Source organism: Vipera berus, assembly GCF_964194415.1.
Source record: "Vipera berus genome assembly, chromosome: 3".
NCBI lineage: Eukaryota > Metazoa > Chordata > Lepidosauria > Squamata > Viperidae > Vipera > Vipera berus.
In genome coordinates this window covers 148927765-148948120 of record NC_138204.1, presented here as the reverse complement: position 1 = coordinate 148948120, position 20356 = coordinate 148927765, and the positions used below count along the sequence as shown (strand labels likewise).

Sequence of the window (20356 nt, the reverse complement as noted above, 5' to 3'; positions counted from 1 at the left end):
ATATGCAGCATGAGCTTCTTTTAAAAAACTTACCTGAAAAAACAAAACAAAACACATTTTAAATGAATAAACATATAAAATAGATCCTATATTATATAGGATGTGCTTGATTTAATAAAAATAATCTGATATGCACCAAATCAGTACAAATTTCTAGCTTCTTCATATGTTAAATTCTTCTTTTCTCTTAAGAATGCTTAGAAGAAAACAAATTATTATTTCTGTATAATTAAAATCTCATTTATTGACTCACCAGGATTTTTTAAAATATCCAGTACACTCCCTTCTTTTAGGATTTTTGCAGGCTTAAAAGGACCATCATATTCAATTTCTTTCTTATTCCTTATGCTGTTGACAGCTGTTGATGGAAAAAAAAGTTTGAATAGCATTGTGGCCTTGAGCAAATATACATGAGATAATGGACTAATTATTACAAGATATTTCATGAAGCAGCTTTTACAATTAGCAGTTTCATACTGTCATACAAGTTAAATAATCTTTCTTAGAAGATCATGAGAGCCTAGAATAAATTTTTACCTAAACTGAATATATGGTTAAAAAAGCTATTTAAAATTGGAAGACATTTTCACTTTTGAAAGAATAGTTAATAAACTTTAACCATTATTTTTCCTCCATTTCTTTTGAACTAGGAATCTTAGTACCCGATTTCCCAGTCAAGAGAAAAATTCTACATTAAATGCATAAAATTACCTGTATTAATTTGGGGTGATAATGAAGTATTTCTGGATCCTGAAAGATCAGATGATTTTGCAACAGGAGCACTAAATTTAAAGCCACCAACCTGACAGAAATAAACATTAAATGTCAAATGAGAAGTAGAATAGCCCTATTCTATAAACAGGAATAGCACACCTCTACTTCTGAACTTTAAACCATTTTCTTTTCTATTATCACCATCTTCCCTTGCCATAAAATCACACAGGCATTATTACTTACAGATACTGGAGGCAGCATTTCTGCTTCAGTAGATTTTACAATTGGAGATGAAAATTTGAACACAGGACTGCTAGCTGGCTGTACCTAATTTAAAAAAATCCAAATATTAAACAGCTACCCTAAAGCAGCGGTCCCCAACCTTTGTGGCTTGGCAGCCCAATGGGGGGGAGGGGTGGGGGGGAAGAGAAGGGAATTGGGTGGCACAAGAATATAACTAGCCATTGTTTGATTATATTTAGTGCAATTAGTGCAGGTTCACATCCCACCAGGCTCAAGGTTGACTCAGCCTTCCATCCTTCCGAGGTAGGTAAAATGAGGACCCAGATTGTTGGGGGCAATTAAGCTGACTTTGTAATAATGCCGCTTGGGGGTATGTGTGTGAAAGCCCTAATAAGCAGGCATATACATAGAATGAAGGCTACTGCTAAGCTTGTAAGCCGCCCTGAGTCTTCGGAGAAGGGCGGGATATAAATGGAATTAAAATAAATAAATAAATAAATATTTAGAAATAAACACATACAAATAGGAGATTCTGCTGTGAAAAACGATGCTCTGCATTCCCAAACAAAATGTTTCCCTTTCTGCTGCATCAAAGGGGAATTTCAAAAGTAGTGTGCAATATGGCACAAATTATGTTTAATGTCAAATCCTTTTCAAACTGTAGATGTTACTGTTTAAGGCAGACATGTCAAACACAAGGCCTGGGGGCCGGATCTGGCCCGCGAAGTGGTTTCATGTGGCCCGCGAAGCCATCCTGGAAACAGTGAGGGAATGGCCCCCACTGCCTTGGCCCTGAGACCCCCCTTCTGCCAGAGACCCTCAGATCTGTCCCACTCCTGCCCAGGCCCCCATAGGCACCCTTGATGCGAACGATGTAGAGCTGGCCACGCCCACCCAATAGGCCATACGCATGGCCATGCCCACCCAGTAGGCCACGCCCACCCAGGCCCTTGAGGGCAACCGCAATGTTGATGCAGCCCTCAATGAAATTGAGTTTGACACCCCTGGTTTAAGGGAATGACAACAAGTAATGCTACTAGTATCTATTCTATTTCTGACTTTAATTCCTAAGCTTCTGCAGCCGTCAAACAAAACATGAAGTGGCAGGTTTTATAATTAAAAAGAAATGTATCTATGAATGTATCATCCTTTTATGCAACACGATCCTCCTACAACAAATGCAGTTTTGTTAAATTTCGCTGAAATTAGTATGAACCTTCCAGCCAGGCTTACAGAATGCAGCATAATCCCATACAAGGGATTTATTCCCAGATAAACAATGCAGGACTGCAATCTATATACATCCACACCAGGGTTTATTTATCTTTCCAAAGAGGTTTGTATGAGGCACTTATTTTCAAATACTGTAGTTACAGCAGCCATACATTTCAAGGCTTGCACCAGGCTTTCAGCCAGGAGCACCTTCTGAAGCAGCTATGTAAACCTGGAAAATGCAGTTGCTTTTAGCAATCTGAAAAGCAATTCTTTGTAGATACCCCTTCATAATAAAAGCAATTCTTTGCACAGCCTTAACAGATACACGATGCTGAAAATATACAGTATTAGTTACACAGAATAACCCAACTTCATGAAGAATACTTACCTCATAGGTTATATAATATAGTCACTTTTGTCGAGCCCCTTGAATTAAAGCTGAAAGTCCTCACTTCACTCGCATCTTGAATGTTTTGTTTCAAATTCAACGTACTGATGTACAGTGGCCAAATGTCAACATCATTGTGCCAATATATACGAATATTATGAAGTAATCTATTTTTATTGTGATACTGATAACTTTATTACTGTCATGAACTTAAAGGTTGACTCAGCCCTCCATCCTTCCGAGGTAGGTAAAATGAGGACCCAGATTGTTGGGGCCAATAAGCTGACTTTGGAATAATGCTGCTGGGGGGGGGGGGGGCGAAAGCCCTAATAATAAGCAGGCATATACATAGAATGAAGGCTATTGCTAAGCACACTGGTTTGTGCTTAAATTGTAAGCCGCCCTGAGTCTTCGGAGAAGGGCGGGATATAAATGGGATTTTAAAAAAAATCAAAATACATCACACACATGTAGTCTATATACTCTAGAACTAGGCAATCTGCTGCTTTCTGTTTGAGAATACAAAGGCTCCAGCAACCAAGGCCAATGTTCATAAACTATGGATTGCTGACATATTTGTAGTGCTTTTATTAGTCTATACTGTTTATTATGGAAATATAAATCAGCTAGTCAAAGAGAACGTAAAATGATAAAACCCAAAGCTTTATGAAGGTACAAATCAGATTAAGGTAGAAAGGATATGCAGAAAACAACTACTTTATACATAATTTACCTTGTTAGTCACTGATTGGGCAGCGCTGGGAGTTAAGGATGAACCAGAAGTACTAGCTAGAGGGCCAAAGCTGAAGTTTGGCAATGATGATGTACTAATGGGCAGAGGAATTTCTGGTAGTGCTGGTATCTCCATCTCCATCTCCTAAAATTAAAGTCAAGTTAAAAGTCAATTTAAAATCTGTATTTTAAATTCTGATTTGCTTATTTATAAAGAAAAATTAAAGCAATTTAGCCAAGAATTGAAGAACTCTTGAAATTATGAAATAATTCAAATATTTAAAAAACATCTAAAAAGAATATACATGAAAACAGAAAATTTAAAACTTGCAAGATGTGGCATTTTTATACTTCAAACAGTTCTTTTATCCATCGTGGGATGTGGGAACGGCCAGAATTTGGTCTCTCAAGAATTTGGTTTCTCACCCTTCAGCCTTTCCATTCCCCCCTAGCAGGCCCCTCTGTTAGCTTCAGTGAGAGCACACTCTCCTGGCTGGCAGGGCAGCTGGCATGTGGGAGGTTTGGGAAACGCTATGATAAAGCCTTCACATACATCTTATGCTACCTTGTTTTTGTGTGATCTCATAGGCACCTGAATAATCCAATTATTTCTATGTATCCTATTTGTATGAGACTGATGTAGTTTTTTGTAATATTGGAGGTGAATAAAAGTTCAGCGGGCAGTACTCAGGGGAGTTCTTTTTGGAGACGAGGCTGCCTGGCTGGTTCAGGACAACTCTATCGACCCGGGTCTGAATTCCTTCGTCTGATTTTCTTTTCCCTTCAGTGGGATAAGTTGGAGATTTCTCCTGTAATGTTTAATGCAATATCCCATATGATGCACCTGCCTCTGAAAACCCACTGAATGGCTTACAGCTATTAAAAGACCACTGCCCCATCCCACAGAGCATCCCTGCCTTATGCAGGTTCTTTCCCAAGTTATAATTGCCTTTTCTGTTGCAGTACAGAAGAAATAGGAATCCAATTGTGCTAAAAAGGCAGCACATAGGCTTTGATACTTAAATGGTTTAAAACATACTAAATAGTTTATCTATTATGTTATTTAAACAAAGAATAATAGGCCTTAAGTGGGCCCATAATCTATGGAAAGTTGAATATTTCACATGGCTTCTTCACTAAAAAAAGTATATTGCAAAATAATGAATATTTTTACCTCATTTTGTGTGGATTTTGGTACATGGTGAACACCTCTTCCCCTTTTCATCTTGCCTCCACCACTTCCCACTGCAGGTGGCAGTCCATTGGATGTAGAAGTTGTGAATGCAGGGCTTGTGACACTGTTGACACAGAATTAATACACGTTGCAAAAAAATTTATGCACACTGCAACAGTTAATATATCCTATAAATAATCAATATAACTATGGTTTTTTTCCCAGTCAGAAGTTAATAAAACGTGTAAAATCCTTATGGTTTTATTTTCCACCGCCATCTTTTTTCTCAAGGACTACGACCTGTCTTGGATGGCAGACCTTGCAGACCCCTTCTACTTTTTAGAAATTTTGAAAAGCTATCTATAAAATTCCCTTGCATGTTTTTTTTTAATTCCATTTATATCCCGCCCTTCTCCGAAGACTCAGGGCGGCTTACAAGCTTAGCAGTGATGAAAGAGCGCAAAAACATTAGTTTCCTAGTAAAAAATAAGCAAGCAGGCAATAAATAGTGAGTCTTATATCCCTTTGAAAGATACGGCCTCACTTTTCCTCTCTTTTACCTATACATTCAGAGGACTTTTGTGGAGATTTGGATATTTCTTTCCAGTTTCAAGATAGTCCTGTTACCTTCACCAGTGTTTTGCAGGCCTATCTTATGCATTTCCAATTCAGTGTCTGTAATTAATACTTTTTTGTCTTTTACAATATCCAACAATCTGAACAAAAAGCAATCTCATGCGATACATTTTCTCTTGCTCTAATCCACTGTCTTCTACACATCTTTGTCCAGAAAAATTCAATGAGGGCAACTTTGTGAACATTACAGCTATTTTCTATCGGTCAGTTGTGGCAGAGAAAATAAACTAAAACTTAGGAACAGAAACATTTTGACAGATTTAGTCCTTACTCTCACAATGTGTATGTACTAGGTCCTCTGATTCACTGAAGAAGTTTTTCAGAAGAAACGTGGGTCTGAAGAGGAGTAAGGAAACTAGCAACACAGTAGGAACATTCAGTAACCACTGAAACTTCGATTACAAAGTGTAATAATTGAAACTTTGAATCTGGGTTGTAAGTAGCCCTGGAGAGATCTATTGTAACTTTGAACAGTTGCTAAGAGACTGGTCATAAGCTGAGGATTATTTGTATTTCCTTTCAGGCTGATAATGTATTCAATTTCTTGTTTTGAAAAATGAAAAACATAAGAAAAGTCAAATATTATTCATAATAGGCCTTTCAGAGCCACAGTAGACTTTACATACCTTTCTGATTGTTCACTTTGCAATTCCATTGCGAGCCTTTTCTCCTGCCCTGCCTGTAAAGAAGTATTATGCTTCAATTTTTAATCCATTTATTTTCTAATCTATTGTTTTATAAAAAGGAAATGTGTACTAATTAATGAAAAACACCAGCTTTGTTTACTCAAACATTTCTCAAACTCCTTTATTTATTTATATGGGTTTCTTCAATAATACTTCCTTACTGCCCCCTGCTGTTCAGAATAATTCAAACAATTCTCCTCTAGGCAATAATAGTAATCCACTTCCAAAAAACCTTGCCAGGAAAACTACAACATGAGCCTGAAGGCACCAAAACAAAAACACACCTCATAATTAATTCTGTTAGTACACTAGTCAACATCAGATTCCCACTATTTACATTAACAACAACAAAAAAACCTTTAACCCATTTTGGTCACAAATCGTATCTCAAAAGCATACTAAATAAGTGGGTTAGGACGCTGAGCTTGTCGATCAGATGGTCGGCAGTTTGGCGGGTCGAATCCCGAGTGCCGCGTAACAGAGTGAGCGCCTGTTACTCGTCCCAGCTTCTGCCAACCTAGCAGTTCGAAAGCACGTAAAAATGGAAGTAGAAAAATAGGGACCACTACGGTGGGAAGGTAACAGTGTTCCGTGCGCCTTTGGCATCTAGTCATGCTGGCCACATGACCACGGAATCGTCCTCGGACAAGCACTGGCTCTTCGGCTTTGAAACGGAGTTGGAAACGACTAGCACGCATGTGCGGGGGAACCTTTACCTTTACTAATTTCTATTTAGTCAGTCTCCAAAAGTTTTAACTAAACTAAGTGCCAAGCTACTATTACAATAATATTTAATAAACTTTTCTCAAAATGCTAATTCCAATTAGATCAGGATACAAATACTGGAGAGGAATGGAGTATGTATAATAGTTAAGTGTATAGTTAGATGCTTTGACATATACTTACTTTATGGTTCATCTCTAGTCTCTGTCGTATCCTGCCTGATTCAGCAGTAGACACGAGAGAAGGTTTAAAAAACTGTGAATGAGTCATTGACCGTGAAACAGGCTTGGGTGTCACAAGCTTCTGAACGGGTGGATAATGAGTTTCAACCTTTAAAGTAAGAAATATTCACTGATCCAAAAGCAGCCAGAAGAAAACTAATTCATCAATAAACATGTGAAAGCTTTTGGTGCAGTTTGTATATATTTAAAATAATTTTGAAATACTTAAAAAAATATTTATTTCTATTATCAACCACCTTGAGTCTCAGAAATAGAATATAAAATGATGAAATACTAATTAATTTGCATATTTATTTTAAAAATTAGAAATATACTCAAGGAAATAGACTAGTGCCAAATCTAAATATTTAATACTTGGAAAACCAAATTAAACTTAGTAAAATTTACTCTAAAACAATATGTGTTGGATTAATATAAAATATTAATTACATTTGAATATGATACATACAGAGAATTATTTAGCCAGCTGGCCATTTCAGCCAATTTTATTAACAAATTATACCAATTTAGTTTTACACAACAAATTATGGACAGTAGGCAGCATATTTGCTTGGCAATAAACCATTAACATACTTCTGGTTCTGGCCAACAATTACTACTGCCAACAATTTATTATACTATGAATAGACAATTCCTTCTTTTTCCACTTAATGACAGGTGGCTGCATCTATCTGAATGTGCCAAAAGGAAAACAGCATCAGTTATTCTATCTGACATCTTTTCCAGTTGTCAGTTAGCAAGAAATTAATGTTTAAATACAAAATTCTATAACCAGGACTGAGAATAAAATATTTATTTATACAAGGCCAATGCAACAAGCAAATTGAAAAATTACAAAGTAGAAGTTGAAACTTATTATATTACATATGTTAATCTAAAACCTAAATTCCGAACATGAACAACAGAAGGCAGTCTAATGTTGTTTGAGGGATAGAGCATTTGTGGGAATACTAGATTTTTTGGGGTGGGGGGGCATTCCCCCCTCTGGACCTTAATAATCCAATTGTTCCAATCTTGCAGAACAATAATTGATTCAGGGTGTTGGAGTGTGGTCTGGTATCAAAAGAGGTTTAAATTTTTAGAAAACTGTTAGAGCATTATTTGAATGGCTAGATCAGTATAGTTCCTGGAATTTTCATCCCAAATCAGAACATTCTGCTCCTTCCTAATTTTTACTGGAACCCTATAAGCCCTCTGTGTCAGAATCCACGTAAAAGTTCCACATCAAAGAATTAAATAAATTTTGCACTGCTTAAAACTAATGGTAAGATTTTGTAGATTAACTCACCCTTTTCCTTGATGAATGGAAATTGGTAACATTCAGCATACTGTTTTCCAGAGGCTGAAATAAAAAACACAAAAATTAAGTCTTGGGTTTAGAAACTAAGTTTGACAGGAAATTTCAAAAGTTTGAAAATTAACTTACATATGACAATGGAGTAGAAACTGAAGAGGGAATTCTTTTAGCATCCTGTTGAACAAGCATGACACTGTTAAATTATAGGTACAGAAAGAAACATTTATCAAATGTAATTGTAATACATAGATAATATTGTGTTAGCTACTAAAAATAACATTTAAGAGAGAGAAATTTACTGCTAATGGACTCGATAACTTCTCCAGAGACTGCAAGATGCGCCTTGCAGTGGAACTTGTCACTCCATAGGATTGTGCGCTTGCTTGCTTGGCTTTCATTTGTCTTCTTATAGGTGTCTGAAAAATCAACACAATAATCCTTATTTTTATTTTTCCTATTATAGCAGACAGTAATGGTCAGACTGTCTTCTGAAGTTCTACAAATTTGGAAGAAGAATAATCACTATGTTCAGTATGGTATAACACAGACATGTCAAACACAAGGCCCGGGGGCCAGATCCGGCCCGCGAAGTGGTGTCATGTGGCCCGCGAAGCCATCCTGGAAACAGTGAGGGAATGGCCCCCACTGCCTTGGCCCTGGCCCAGAGACCCTCCTTCTGCCAGAGACCCTCAGATCTGTCCCACTCCTGCCCAGGCCCCCATAGGCACCCTTGAGGCGAACGATGTAGAGCTGGCCATGCCCACCCAGTAGGCCATACGCACTCTAGCTACGCCCACCCAGTAGGCCATGCCCACCCTTACCACACCCACCCGGCCCCCTGAGGGCAACCGCAATGCTGATGTGGCCCTCAATGAAATTGAGTTTGACACCCCTGAACACAAGGGAAACTTTTGGCTTCTTGGTATAGTGAATGTCAAGACCTATGGAGTGATGGGATGAATGGATGGAAGGAAGAAAGAATCTGGCACTGAAAAGAGAAGCATCAAGATAGGCAGTTACAGTAGTAGTCTTCTACTTCGCATAATTATTCATCTGCCACCATGTGGTAACATGATATTGGTGATCAAAGGTATTTTAGGGAATAAAAAGACAACAGCCACTGTAGTTCTTTCCTTTTAGCTGACTCACTGAGGGGAGGGGACGTGGGATCATATTCCTTAACTTCCTTGCGGATCCTAGAAAAACACTTTCAGTAAGACTGTTGAGAAGTATAGTGGAATAAGTAACTTTAGGAGATGCTATTGTAACAAGCCACAATTTATAGCTGTCACTTTTGTTTTTACTAGGTTTAAACTGAAATATGTTTAACACTGGTAGAAAAACAATGAAGTTGGAAAACTTTATTGACATTAAAGGAAAGGCCTTGCCCGAAGTCTTGCCCAGAAAAGAGGGAAATGATGGGAATACATGAGCCTAAAGTTTATGCAATTAATTACAAATCATGACCAAAATAATCCAAAACCAACATATCCTGTGTTCCCAATGCTGGATAGTCATCGGAAAAATTACATTACTTAAATGGTAACATGTTAAGACAGGAATATGCATAATTGGTACATAAAACATAAAAATAATTTCCAAACCCTTATGACTTCCTGAAATCACCAGCATTTATTTACCTGATACGGAGTAATTCGTAATTTAGACTGCCTTGTTGCTGCAGCTGCACCACCATATGTAGTTTTGCCAGGATAAAATGGAGAATTCCCGAGCTGACTTGCCTTAAGAAATGATGCATTACCAAGTGACTGGAAATACAGAAAGATATTTAATTAGGAAGCTGGAAACACAAGGAACAGGGTTAAAGCAGCTATTATGTAGTACTTACTGGAGAGAGTGCTCCAAAGGCAGAGAGATTAAATCCAGGCTTTTTAGAACTATTTGCTGAATGTTGAGGAAGGGAAACAGGTCTTTCACTCTCTGCAGACCACAAAGGTGGCACTGAAGCTATTTTTGAAACTGCTATGTCTAAAAATATACATAAAACTGCATCAGTCTTATTTATATTATAAAATACATTTTAAAACAAATATTTATTTTATTTTAGATTATAACTATTACCAGTCACATTGTAAAAAATAAAGCTTCTAGCGCTATTTTCATTTTCAAAAATGCTTCTGGAACCAGAGATATTGTTAAAAAAATAAAAACAGTGCTTGACTGAAGCTCAGCACTTTATTTTGAACGTATAAAAATGTAAGCTAGGATGGTTGCTAGACATGAGTAGGAAGTGTTTTCCTGGGGTGCATATGCTGTTTCCCCCATTATTAATTAATTAGGTAAAACAAAGAGCAAAAGAAACACACACATTTATACACACCCACAAACCACTATAGCTTCCAGATAATTTTTCACTGTTAGTTTAAAAACTACAGTCAAATCAGTTACCTTTATCAGATGCCCTTGAAGAGAAGCCACTTGTTGTTGAGATGTTATCATCTTCATGCTGCGAGGTAGAATCTTTCATTTCTTTTCCCAGTGAAAGTCTAGAATTATTAACTGGAAATGCAGTTGATGTGGATGGTTGACAGAGTGGTGATGGGGAATCCAAAATGTTGCAGTTAACATGACTCCGATGAAGAGAGGGACGTGTTAAAATATCTGTGAAATTTAAGCTAGATCTACTTGTTGATGGCTCTAAAGAAAAGAAAGAAAATTGCACCACTATCTGAAGTAGCAAGTATGTGTAGAAAAACGTTAAGGACAATTTCAAATCAGTAGCCAATGTTCTGTAAAGGTGATATAGAGGGAAAAAAGGAAAACCAAGGAAAATCTTAAAATTATTTATAAAGGATACTAAATAATAAACACTGCCTACTTCATACTATAATTCAATTTTCTATTCCTCTCTAGCCCAGAAATTGAAGAAAGGAAATTTTATAAGAATAGCTACTATATTTGTGCCAAGAACTATACTATTATAACAAAACTATTGTTGTACATACAGAAAGAATAAAAGGTGTTGTTATTTTACAACACTACCCTGCAGTATAGAATTTTAATAATTTTAAAAGACTAATACACAATATAAGCTAGGTTTTATATTAAATTAAGCTATTGAGAGATTAGATTTTATATTAAGGTATTTATGAGTAATCCTGTACCTGCCTATTTTCATATATAAGCATTTAAGGTAGCTTACAAGTATTGCAGTACAAATTACAAACATTCATTTTTATTTATTTATCCTATTTATATAGCCGCTCATTTCACATGAAAGTGACTCAGAGTATTGTACTTCATTATAATAACCACACAGACAAAACAAACACATACGTATAATCAGTCGTAATTAAAAAATGACTATAAAAAGGTGCACAAAACAGGAAGGGATATTAAACCACAGAAAAATCTCCCAGGTTCCCCAAGACCAGATAATATCTAGGCCTTGAAGGATCTGCAGAATGTTGAGAGGGATGGAGTTAACCACATTTTGGTTGTGGGAAGCTGGACTGAAGTTGCCTTGTCTAATACCTGTGGGATTCAGTTAACAATGACAATCGGGACTGCAGGGATTGCCATTGCTAAGTGGCACGGTTGCGTTTGACGAACACACTGCTTAACAACAAAAATTCTGGTTCCAGTTGTTGTTAAGTTGAGGACACCTTGTACTATTTTCTCTTTCCAATAATCCTAAGATATATTAAAACATTCAAATATATAGTGGAAAAGAAGGGTCCGGTATGCTTCATGTTGAAGCAAAAGAGCTATCAGTTTAGATAATTGATTAATTTCAATAAAAGATAGTTCAAATAGCCAATGAAAAATAGCTGAAGTAGGCAAAAGCAACAATTGTTGCTTTTAAAATTTACATTCAACAATTTATTTAACTGAGAGAGTAGAATAATGAGAAATAAATTTTCCAAATCAGTTTAGGATGTTAGGTTGTGTTGAAGGAGGATGAGCTAATTTCTTCTGTCACTTCTTCAGTAAGCTATTTTTAAGATTAGAGGACATTGTGTGTGCAGGGTTTTGATAAGGGCAATTAATGATACTATTGGCAAATATTGCTCTAGGAGTACATTTCTATTTAAAACTCAAGTCAACTGACATATAAGCCAAATTTCTTTGTTCACTTCTTGGCACACAATCAATTGGATACTTAAAATATACTAAATAATCATTCTGATTAAATAATAAATATAAAAATGTACAAGTCAAGAAAGGACCTAGGCGGCCTTACTATCTTCTGTTGCTTAATAAAATGCTTCCTATAAGAAGTAGTTCATGGTAATGATTATTAAATTAAATTAGATTTGCCATTGAATTTAATCTGATCATCTTGGAAGGCACCTGTTAAGAGTAAAAAGATACTGGCAATTACATAAAAAGCATTCCATAATATGTCAGTCTGAAAATGTAACAAAATCTTTTATCATAATTCATAAAGTTTGGAGAACATTTGCAATGTTATTGATTAAACTTATTAATCAATTAATAAAATAAATAAACCTACCTTCTAAAGTAATCCTGGCTGGCTCAGGAGTGATTCGACCATCTATCTCAAGAGCATTTTCAGTGATATCATCTGCAAAGGCTGGATGATAGTTTATATCCCCTTCCAGATTTCTTTGCTCATTTGGAGATCTCTCTTCATTTTGTGTAAAATATCTTTGAAGCCAAGTTGGAACAATGTTTTTTATAGATTCCTTCACAATGTTCATAATTCCCTATTGAAAATCAAGAAAACACAGTTGCACATTGGAAGCTTTACTGAATAGTTCAGACTACTAAACTACAAAAGTTCCTTTAGGTATTTCTAGTAGTGTCAAGAAATCTGAGCTAGCAAACTCAAAATTATTCCCTAAAAATCTTTAAAAGTCTGCTCTATTTTTTATCCAAATAATATGGATGTTTCAAATTCTGCCATGCCTATAAAGATTTCTCAACACCTCACACAGAAATACTTTTAACGTACAGAACAATTCCTCTCATCACAATTATTTATTATATTTATATTTGACCTTTCATTTGGGAGCTTAAATTAGCATATGTAGTAGCATTTCCCCCCCCCCCCTTATTTTATCTTTCAACTCTGTGAGCTAGCAAGACTGGTATAAATGCACCAGGTAACTTGCATGGTTCACTAAACATATATCTAGTGAGTCCAATGCCTAATCCACTACACTGTTAGATTCCTATTGTTATGTCTTCCTAACATAACAAAGGTAAAAAGCTCTGTTGCCTTCATTCTTAAGAATTGGGAAGAATAATATTTCCCATACTGGGATAATTCAAACTCAATGATACTTTTATGGATTACCTTTCTTCTTCTCTGTAATAGTATTCTTGAGAAGAACCCTAGGATGGATTTTTGCCTCTGCTTTTAATATGTTAAAAAAAACACCTTAGAACTCTTTCAGGTTCAATTTTGTGATAGGAGTTGAAATTTCTACCCATTTTTTCCTTTTGGTGATTCCACTTAGTCAGCACAATTTCAAAACTTATTTCCCACAACCCTCCTCAATATCTTGGAACCATGGCAATGTGCCTATATTTGAAAAAGACACAATACATGATTAAGAATTTAGAACAGAAACCCGCTTATTTTGCTGGCCATTATAGTTAAAGAGAAAAATGAATGCTGCATTTCTTAGTAAAGACTACTGAATTTATGCATTTCTTTAGTTCATCTGACCATATTTCCCATTTTCATTTATTAATTCTAGAATGTGCCATTAATACTGAGGAATGTCACATGCTGTAGATTTTAAACAATATTGCTCACCACATACAGTTGCAAGAAAAAGTATGTGAACCCTTTGGGATTATGTGGTTTTTTGCATGAATTTGCCATAAAATGCGCTCTAAACATCATTTAAGTCACAACAATAGAAAAACACAGTCTGCTTAAAATAATACTACACAAACATTAGCTGTTATCATGTTTTAATTGAAGATAAGATGGAAACATTCACAGTGCAGGGTGGAAAAAGTATGAGAACCTTTGGACTTAATAACTGGTTGACCCTCCTTTGGCAGCAATAACCTCAACCAAACGTTTCCTGTAGTTGCAGATCAGACCTGCACAACGATCTGGAGTAATTTTGGACCACACCTCTGCACAAAACTGTTTCAGTGTACCAATATTCTTGGGATGTCTGGTGTGAATCGCTCTCTTAAGATCATGCCACAGCATTTCAATCGGGTTGAGGTCAGGACTCTGACTGGGCCACTCCAGAAGGCGTATTCTGTTCTGTTGAAGCCATTGTTTTGTTGAATTACTTGTATGCTTTGGGTCATTGTCCTGTTGCATCACCCATCCTCTGTGGAGCTTCAGTTGGCAGACAGATGGTCGTACGTTTTCCTGCAAAATGTCCTCATAAACTCTGGAATTCATTTTCCCATCAATGACAACAATCCGTCCAGGCCCTGAGGCAGCAAAGCAGCCCCAAACCATGATGCTCCCTCCTCCATGTTTTACAGTGGGGATGAGGTTTTGATGTTGGTGTGCTGTGCCTTTTTTTCTCCACACATAGTGTTGTGTGTTTTTCCCAAACAACTCAATTTTGGTTTCATCTGTCCACGTTTGAAGTTTGCAAAAGAGCACCTGGATGTTCCACAGCACTACTGGCAAAATATACCATTCTGGGAGTTGAAGTCCATGTGTCATAAAAGAGCCGAGGTTGCCTACCCCTGTACTAAACGAATGATTGTAACTCAATTTCTACCTGTACTGCAACATGCTCTACATAGGAGAGCCTTTGAAAACCACCTGGAATGCAGCAATGCAAGCAGTGGTGAGCATGCCTTGGATTGCCTGTGCAACACTCCTACTTCCGAAGCTGCATGAGTTGCAAGCTTGCTTCCAGGTTATTTTCTGTAAGAGTCTATGTGACATAAGACCTGATAAGTTGAACTACGGTATCTCCCATAATATCCATCTGACCATTTGATATAGCAAAGTTAATGTGATCTGTGTTCCTCTCTAAACAATGCCATCTATCAGGACCTTGAAGTACACCTCCTCTATCACTGCACTTGCCCTCTGGAATGAGGTTCCCTCTGAGATTTGGATTTTGGAACAGGCCTCCATCCTGCTGGTGTTTCAGAAGGTCTTAAAGATCTACTTCTTTGCCCAGGTTTTTGGTTAGGGTGATTCAAGTCCTTCCAAGTAGTGTATGAGATTTTGTTTTAATTATTATTGCCTAGTTCTATTACCTTTATGCTCCTTTGTCTTTATTAATATTATTTTTTTCCGTGTTTTTACTCTGTACAAATTTTAATAACAATCCTAGATAATTTGTTAGTTGGTGGCACCCTGCTACAATATGCTTGACTTCTACTTCCAAGAAATATCTCTCAATGGTGTCTAAGCCTTTGCATCCTACTGGTACGAGAAGGCACTATTTTATCACCCAATGATATCTAACATCTATAAAATTAACTGGAGGGAGTTATCTGGAATTTTAGGACTAGGTGAAATGAATATACTGATGACACTCAGCAATCCTTCTCCAAAGTAATTGCAAAAGTGATGTAACTCCTGAACTAAGTCTCTGGATGAAATAATGAGCTGGATACACAATAAACAGAGAGTGAATCTGAGAATGAGATCCTGTGTGTGGGTTATTCCCAGATAACAGTTTTGGGAGTTTGTTCTAAATGTGATTGAAATTCCTACTGAAAGGATAAATATGAAGTTGAGAGATGTTCTGGTAGTCACTGGATACCTTAGGGATCCCTATGACCAGGAAGATCTTTTACTAATTTCAGATAATATGCTAACTACTACAGATCAGGGTACCTGACACATCTCCATTCCTATTAGAGACTTGGTCAGTCATTCATGGATCATAAGGAAGAGTCTACTGTCTATACCAAGGCTGGCATGCTATTATCTTGCAGTACTTGCTGGCAGGTTTCCCTGAGATGACTTTTGTATTCTGGAGTGAAACTCAAACAGCATTTTTAGATGTGTAACAAACATACTTCACCTAGGCCTTCCCTGTTGAATGCTGACCATTTTCACTACATTTTTTGCAAAAATATATAAATATGTTACAGATACATATAGGAAATAAGTACCACTCTCATTAAGTTCAAACCAACTGGCTTTAAAGAAATACAATGGATCAATATCAAAGAAGACAATCTAAACTTCTCATGAAATAGATGCAAATCTATCAAATTCTATAAAATTGTATGTACATATTTAATTTGACTTTGGGTTTCATTGGAACTGACTAATGTGTCATACTACAGTGAGGGGAAAAATTATTTGATCCCCTGATTTTGTATCTTTGCCCCTTGATAAAGAAATGACCAGTCTATAATTTAGGTTTATAATGTAGGTTTATTTTAACAGTGAGAGACAGACTAACAACAAAAAATTCCAGAAAAACACATTTCAAAAAAGTTATAAATTGACTTGCATTTTAATGAGCGAAATAAGTATTTGACCCCTTTGCAAAATATGACTTAGTACTTGGCAAAACCCTTGTTGGCAATCACAAAGGTCAGATGTTTCTTGTAGTTGGCCACCACGTTTGCACAAATCTCAGGAGGGATTTTGTCCCATTCCTCTTTGCAGATCCTTTCCAAGTCATTAAGATTTTCTATGGGATTAAGGTCTGGAGACTGGCTAGGCCACTCCAGGATCTTAATGTGCTTCTTCTTGAGCCACTCCTTTGTTGCCTTGGCCGTGTGTTTCGGGTCATTGCCATGCTGAAATACCCATCCATGACCCATTTTCAATGCCCTGGCTGAAGGAAGGAGGTTCTCCCCCAAGATTTTATGGTACATGGCCCCGTCCATCGTCCCTTTGATGTGGTGAAGTTGTTCTGTCCCAGTAGCAGAAAAACACCCCCAAAGCATAATGTTTCCATCTCCATGTTTGAAAGTGGGGATGGTGTTTGGGGTCAGAGGCTGCATTCCTCCTCCTCCAAACATGGTGAGTTGAGCTGATGCCAAAGAGCTCGATTTTTGTCTCATCTGATCACAACACTTTCACCCAGTTCTCCTCTGAATCATTCAGATATTCATTGGCAAACTTCAGATGGGCCTGTACATGTGCTTTCTTGAGCAGGGGGGCCTTGCGGGCACTGCAGGATCTCAGTCCTTCATGGTGTAGTGTGTTACCAATTGTTTTCTTGGTGACTATGGTCCCAGATGCCTTGAGATCACTGACACTACACGAGGTGAGATCTTGCATGGAGCCCCAGACTAAGGGAGATTGACAGTTATTTTGTGTTTCTTCATTTGCAAATAATCGCACCAACTGTTGTCACTTCTCACCAAGCTGCTTGGCAATAGTCTTGTAGCGCAATCCAGCCTTCTGTAGGTCTACAATTTTGTCCCTGACATCCTTGGACAGCACTTGGTATTGGTGGAGAGTTTGGAATCTGATTGACTGATTGCTCTGTGGACAGTTGTCTTTTATACAGGTAACAAGCTGAGATTAGGAACACTCCCTTTAAAAGAGTGCTCCTAACCTCAGCTTGTCACCTGTATAAAAGATACCTGGGAGCCAGAAATCTTGCTGATTGATAGATCAAATACTTCTTTCACTCATTAAAATGCAAATCAATTTATAACTTTTTTGGAATGTGTTTTCTGGATTTTTGTTGTTATTCTGTCTCTCACTGTTAAAATAAACCTACCATTAAAAGTATAGACTGATCATTTCTTTGTAAGTGTGCAAACATACAAAATCAGCAGATCAAATAATTAAATTAAACCCAAATTAAACCTCATAGGAGTATTTGTAGTGTTTGTAGCAGACTCTATATAGCATTTTTTCTGCTATTTATATTTAATAATTAACATGTAAGAAATATTCATTTATATCATGGTCATTGCCCTTGTATTTCAAAAATATGCTATGCATTTTGAAATGAGTTATTCTGACAATAAAATAATTCTATGGAATAAATAATGGGATTTTTTTCTCTGGAAGGATGCAAAAATGTAGAGGTAGTCCTCGCGTTACGACCACAACTGAGCCCAAATTTTCTGTTGCTGAGTTTTGCCCCATTTTATGACCTTTCTTGTCACGGTTGTTAAGTGAATCACGGCAGTTGATAAGTTAGTAACAAGGTTGTTAAGTGATCTGGCTTCCATACTGATTTTGCTTATCAAAAGGTCGCAAATGATCACATGACCCCAGGACACGGCAACCCTCATAAATATGATTCAGTTGCCAAGGATTTGAATTGACCATGGGGGATGCCGCAATGATTAAGTGTGAAAAACAGTCACTTTTTTCAATGCCATTGTAATTTGAACAGTCACTAAATGAATTGCTGTAAGTTGAGGACTACCTGTATTCATGAATTTGTTTTCCTCACAATAAAGATAACATAAATAATAAAGATAACATTTGAAATTACTGTTGATAAAATTCAGAGGGAAAAAATCCTACAGACTTCAAACCAAACATTAGTCTAAAACAGATCAATTTAAAAAACCTGCATAATATAACAGGCACACACTGTTCATTGTTGCATACAGAATAAAGATTTCAAAAATTATACTGATGACAGGAACACAAAAAGCTGTCTCATATCAAATCAAGCTAACAACCTGTCAATCTAGCCTAGCACTTCTGACAGGTTATTAGCTCTCCAAGGCTTTAGGTGAGATTTTTTTTCCAAGCCTACTTAGAAAGACCAGAAAACTGAATTTAGTACTTTGCATGCAAGCATGAGTTGTATTGTTCAGCTCTGATACTCCCAATACACTAATATACTATTCACTACATAAGCTACATAACTATAATAAACAGCATGTGTGCATTGAGAAAAATATATATAAAAAAGTAATACAGTAGTCGGATTCTGATGATTAAACACATTAAATAATGGCAATAAAGCAAATAATTGCAATGGAAGACATATGCTCATTCTAAGTAACTGAAATCCTGAAAAAAGCCTCTCTTACCCAAACTCTTTATAGTATATAGTTTTTAATCTTTTACATAATTATTTAATTTACTCATGTCACTGTCACATTTTTTAAAAACAAAGTTGAAATAGAATAGCACAGGCCTGACAATTAAACTCACAGCCTCCCAAATGGACAACTAAATTATTTTTGTTAAATCAGGTTAAATGTTTCAGTTAGGTCACCGCCACACAATAGCTCTAGTTTATAAATCAGTGTTATTCATATGTCAAGACAATAAATAAAAATGTCATGTTGTCCATACAGTTTAACAAAATAAAAATAACTCAGAATTCTATACATTTTACAACAGATCTAAAAAAAAAACACATTTATTTGAATTTAATTTGTTTGGGGATCTGCCGGAATACCGGAAGTTTCCAATCAGGAAAAGCCGGTTTCTCGTTTTATGCTCTCCCAATCTTTTAAAAACGGTAGAAAACCAGCTCGCTTTTATTCAATCGAAAATCAAAACCTACTTCGTAGATTACAATTACTACGCTGCCTCTTCTTTTTGTAGAACTACCTCGATCAGATTTATTTATTTATTTATTTTTTAAAAAAACACCCTACCAATGAAATCAAACCAACTCCGCGGTAAGTGTGTACTAAACGCACGTTTTTGCCCTATACCACGTGCAAAAAAAAAAGTGCGAAGGGGAAGGTGATACTAGTCTCGACCGCCTCTAAAAGGGAGTCAAATCCACAGAAAAGCGGGAAAAAGCGATTGCGGGGAGGCCTATTTTTTGTTTCTCTCTCTCTCTCTCTCTCCCTCTCTCTCTCCCTCTCCCTCCCTCCCTCTCTCTCTCTCTCTCTCTCTCTCTCTTTTTCGAGTTATCCCATAACCCTGAGGGGAATCCCTTTCCCTCAGTCTCCTCCTTTCCCTGGCTTTACGTTCCAACAGCAAGCACGGCGTGGAACTATTAACAATTCCAATTCTTTCCTTCCCGACCTCTCTTTCTTTTTCTCTCACACACGCAATTGATACACAACAGCCGCTCGCTCGCTCGCGGGCTTTTTCTCCCCGGTCTCCCACGGAGGGAAAGGAAAAAAAGCCGATTCCTCCCGGGGCTCGCAGCCCGTCCAGCCAGAACGTGGCCTGGGCTCCCCCGCTCAGGCCGCCAAGGGCGACCCCCCCCCCACTTCCCGGCCCTGCGCAGGGGAAAAGCGCGTGAGTTGAGTTTTCCCGGCAGTTCCGGGGGCTGACGGTGGCTTCCTCCCCCTCCTTCCCCCCCCCTTTACCGCCGTCCCCACGGATTCCGTTCTCCCGTCGCGGCTTCTCACCTGCTTGTTTGGCGGGTAAGGCTTCGAGGAGGCCGCTGCCAGATGATACCGTCGCGTCCGGATCTTTCCGCCGCCCCTACCGCCTCCACTTTCCCCTGAATCCATGTTGGTACTTGT

At 37.4% G+C, this 20356-nt stretch overlaps 1 protein-coding gene across 4 annotated transcripts in view; it reads right to left on the bottom strand.

Moving 5' to 3' along the window:
* NUP153 (nucleoporin 153) overlaps positions 1-20356 on the bottom strand; it is a 36010-nt gene extending 15654 nt beyond the window's left edge. For all 4 annotated transcript variants that reach the window (XR_014026052.1, XM_081324795.1, XM_081324796.1 and 1 more), the window contains exons 1-15: positions 20240-20356; positions 12528-12741; positions 10460-10708; positions 9900-10039; positions 9691-9819; positions 8350-8466; positions 8180-8224; positions 8042-8095; positions 6695-6841; positions 5729-5781; positions 4467-4590; positions 3294-3437; positions 958-1041; positions 712-802; positions 254-358 (exon numbers count right to left, since the gene is read on the bottom strand). Coding sequence is in view for 3 of the 4 variants with exons in the window: in XM_081324795.1 (XP_081180921.1) it covers positions 254-358; positions 712-802; positions 958-1041; positions 3294-3437; positions 4467-4590; positions 5729-5781; positions 6695-6841; positions 8042-8095; positions 8180-8224; positions 8350-8466; positions 9691-9819; positions 9900-10039; positions 10460-10708; positions 12528-12741; positions 20240-20344 (1801 nt within the window). In the remaining variant the exon portion in view is untranslated. The remainder of the gene's footprint in view (positions 1-253; positions 359-711; positions 803-957; positions 1042-3293; positions 3438-4466; positions 4591-5728; positions 5782-6694; positions 6842-8041; positions 8096-8179; positions 8225-8349; positions 8467-9690; positions 9820-9899; positions 10040-10459; positions 10709-12527; positions 12742-20239) is intronic.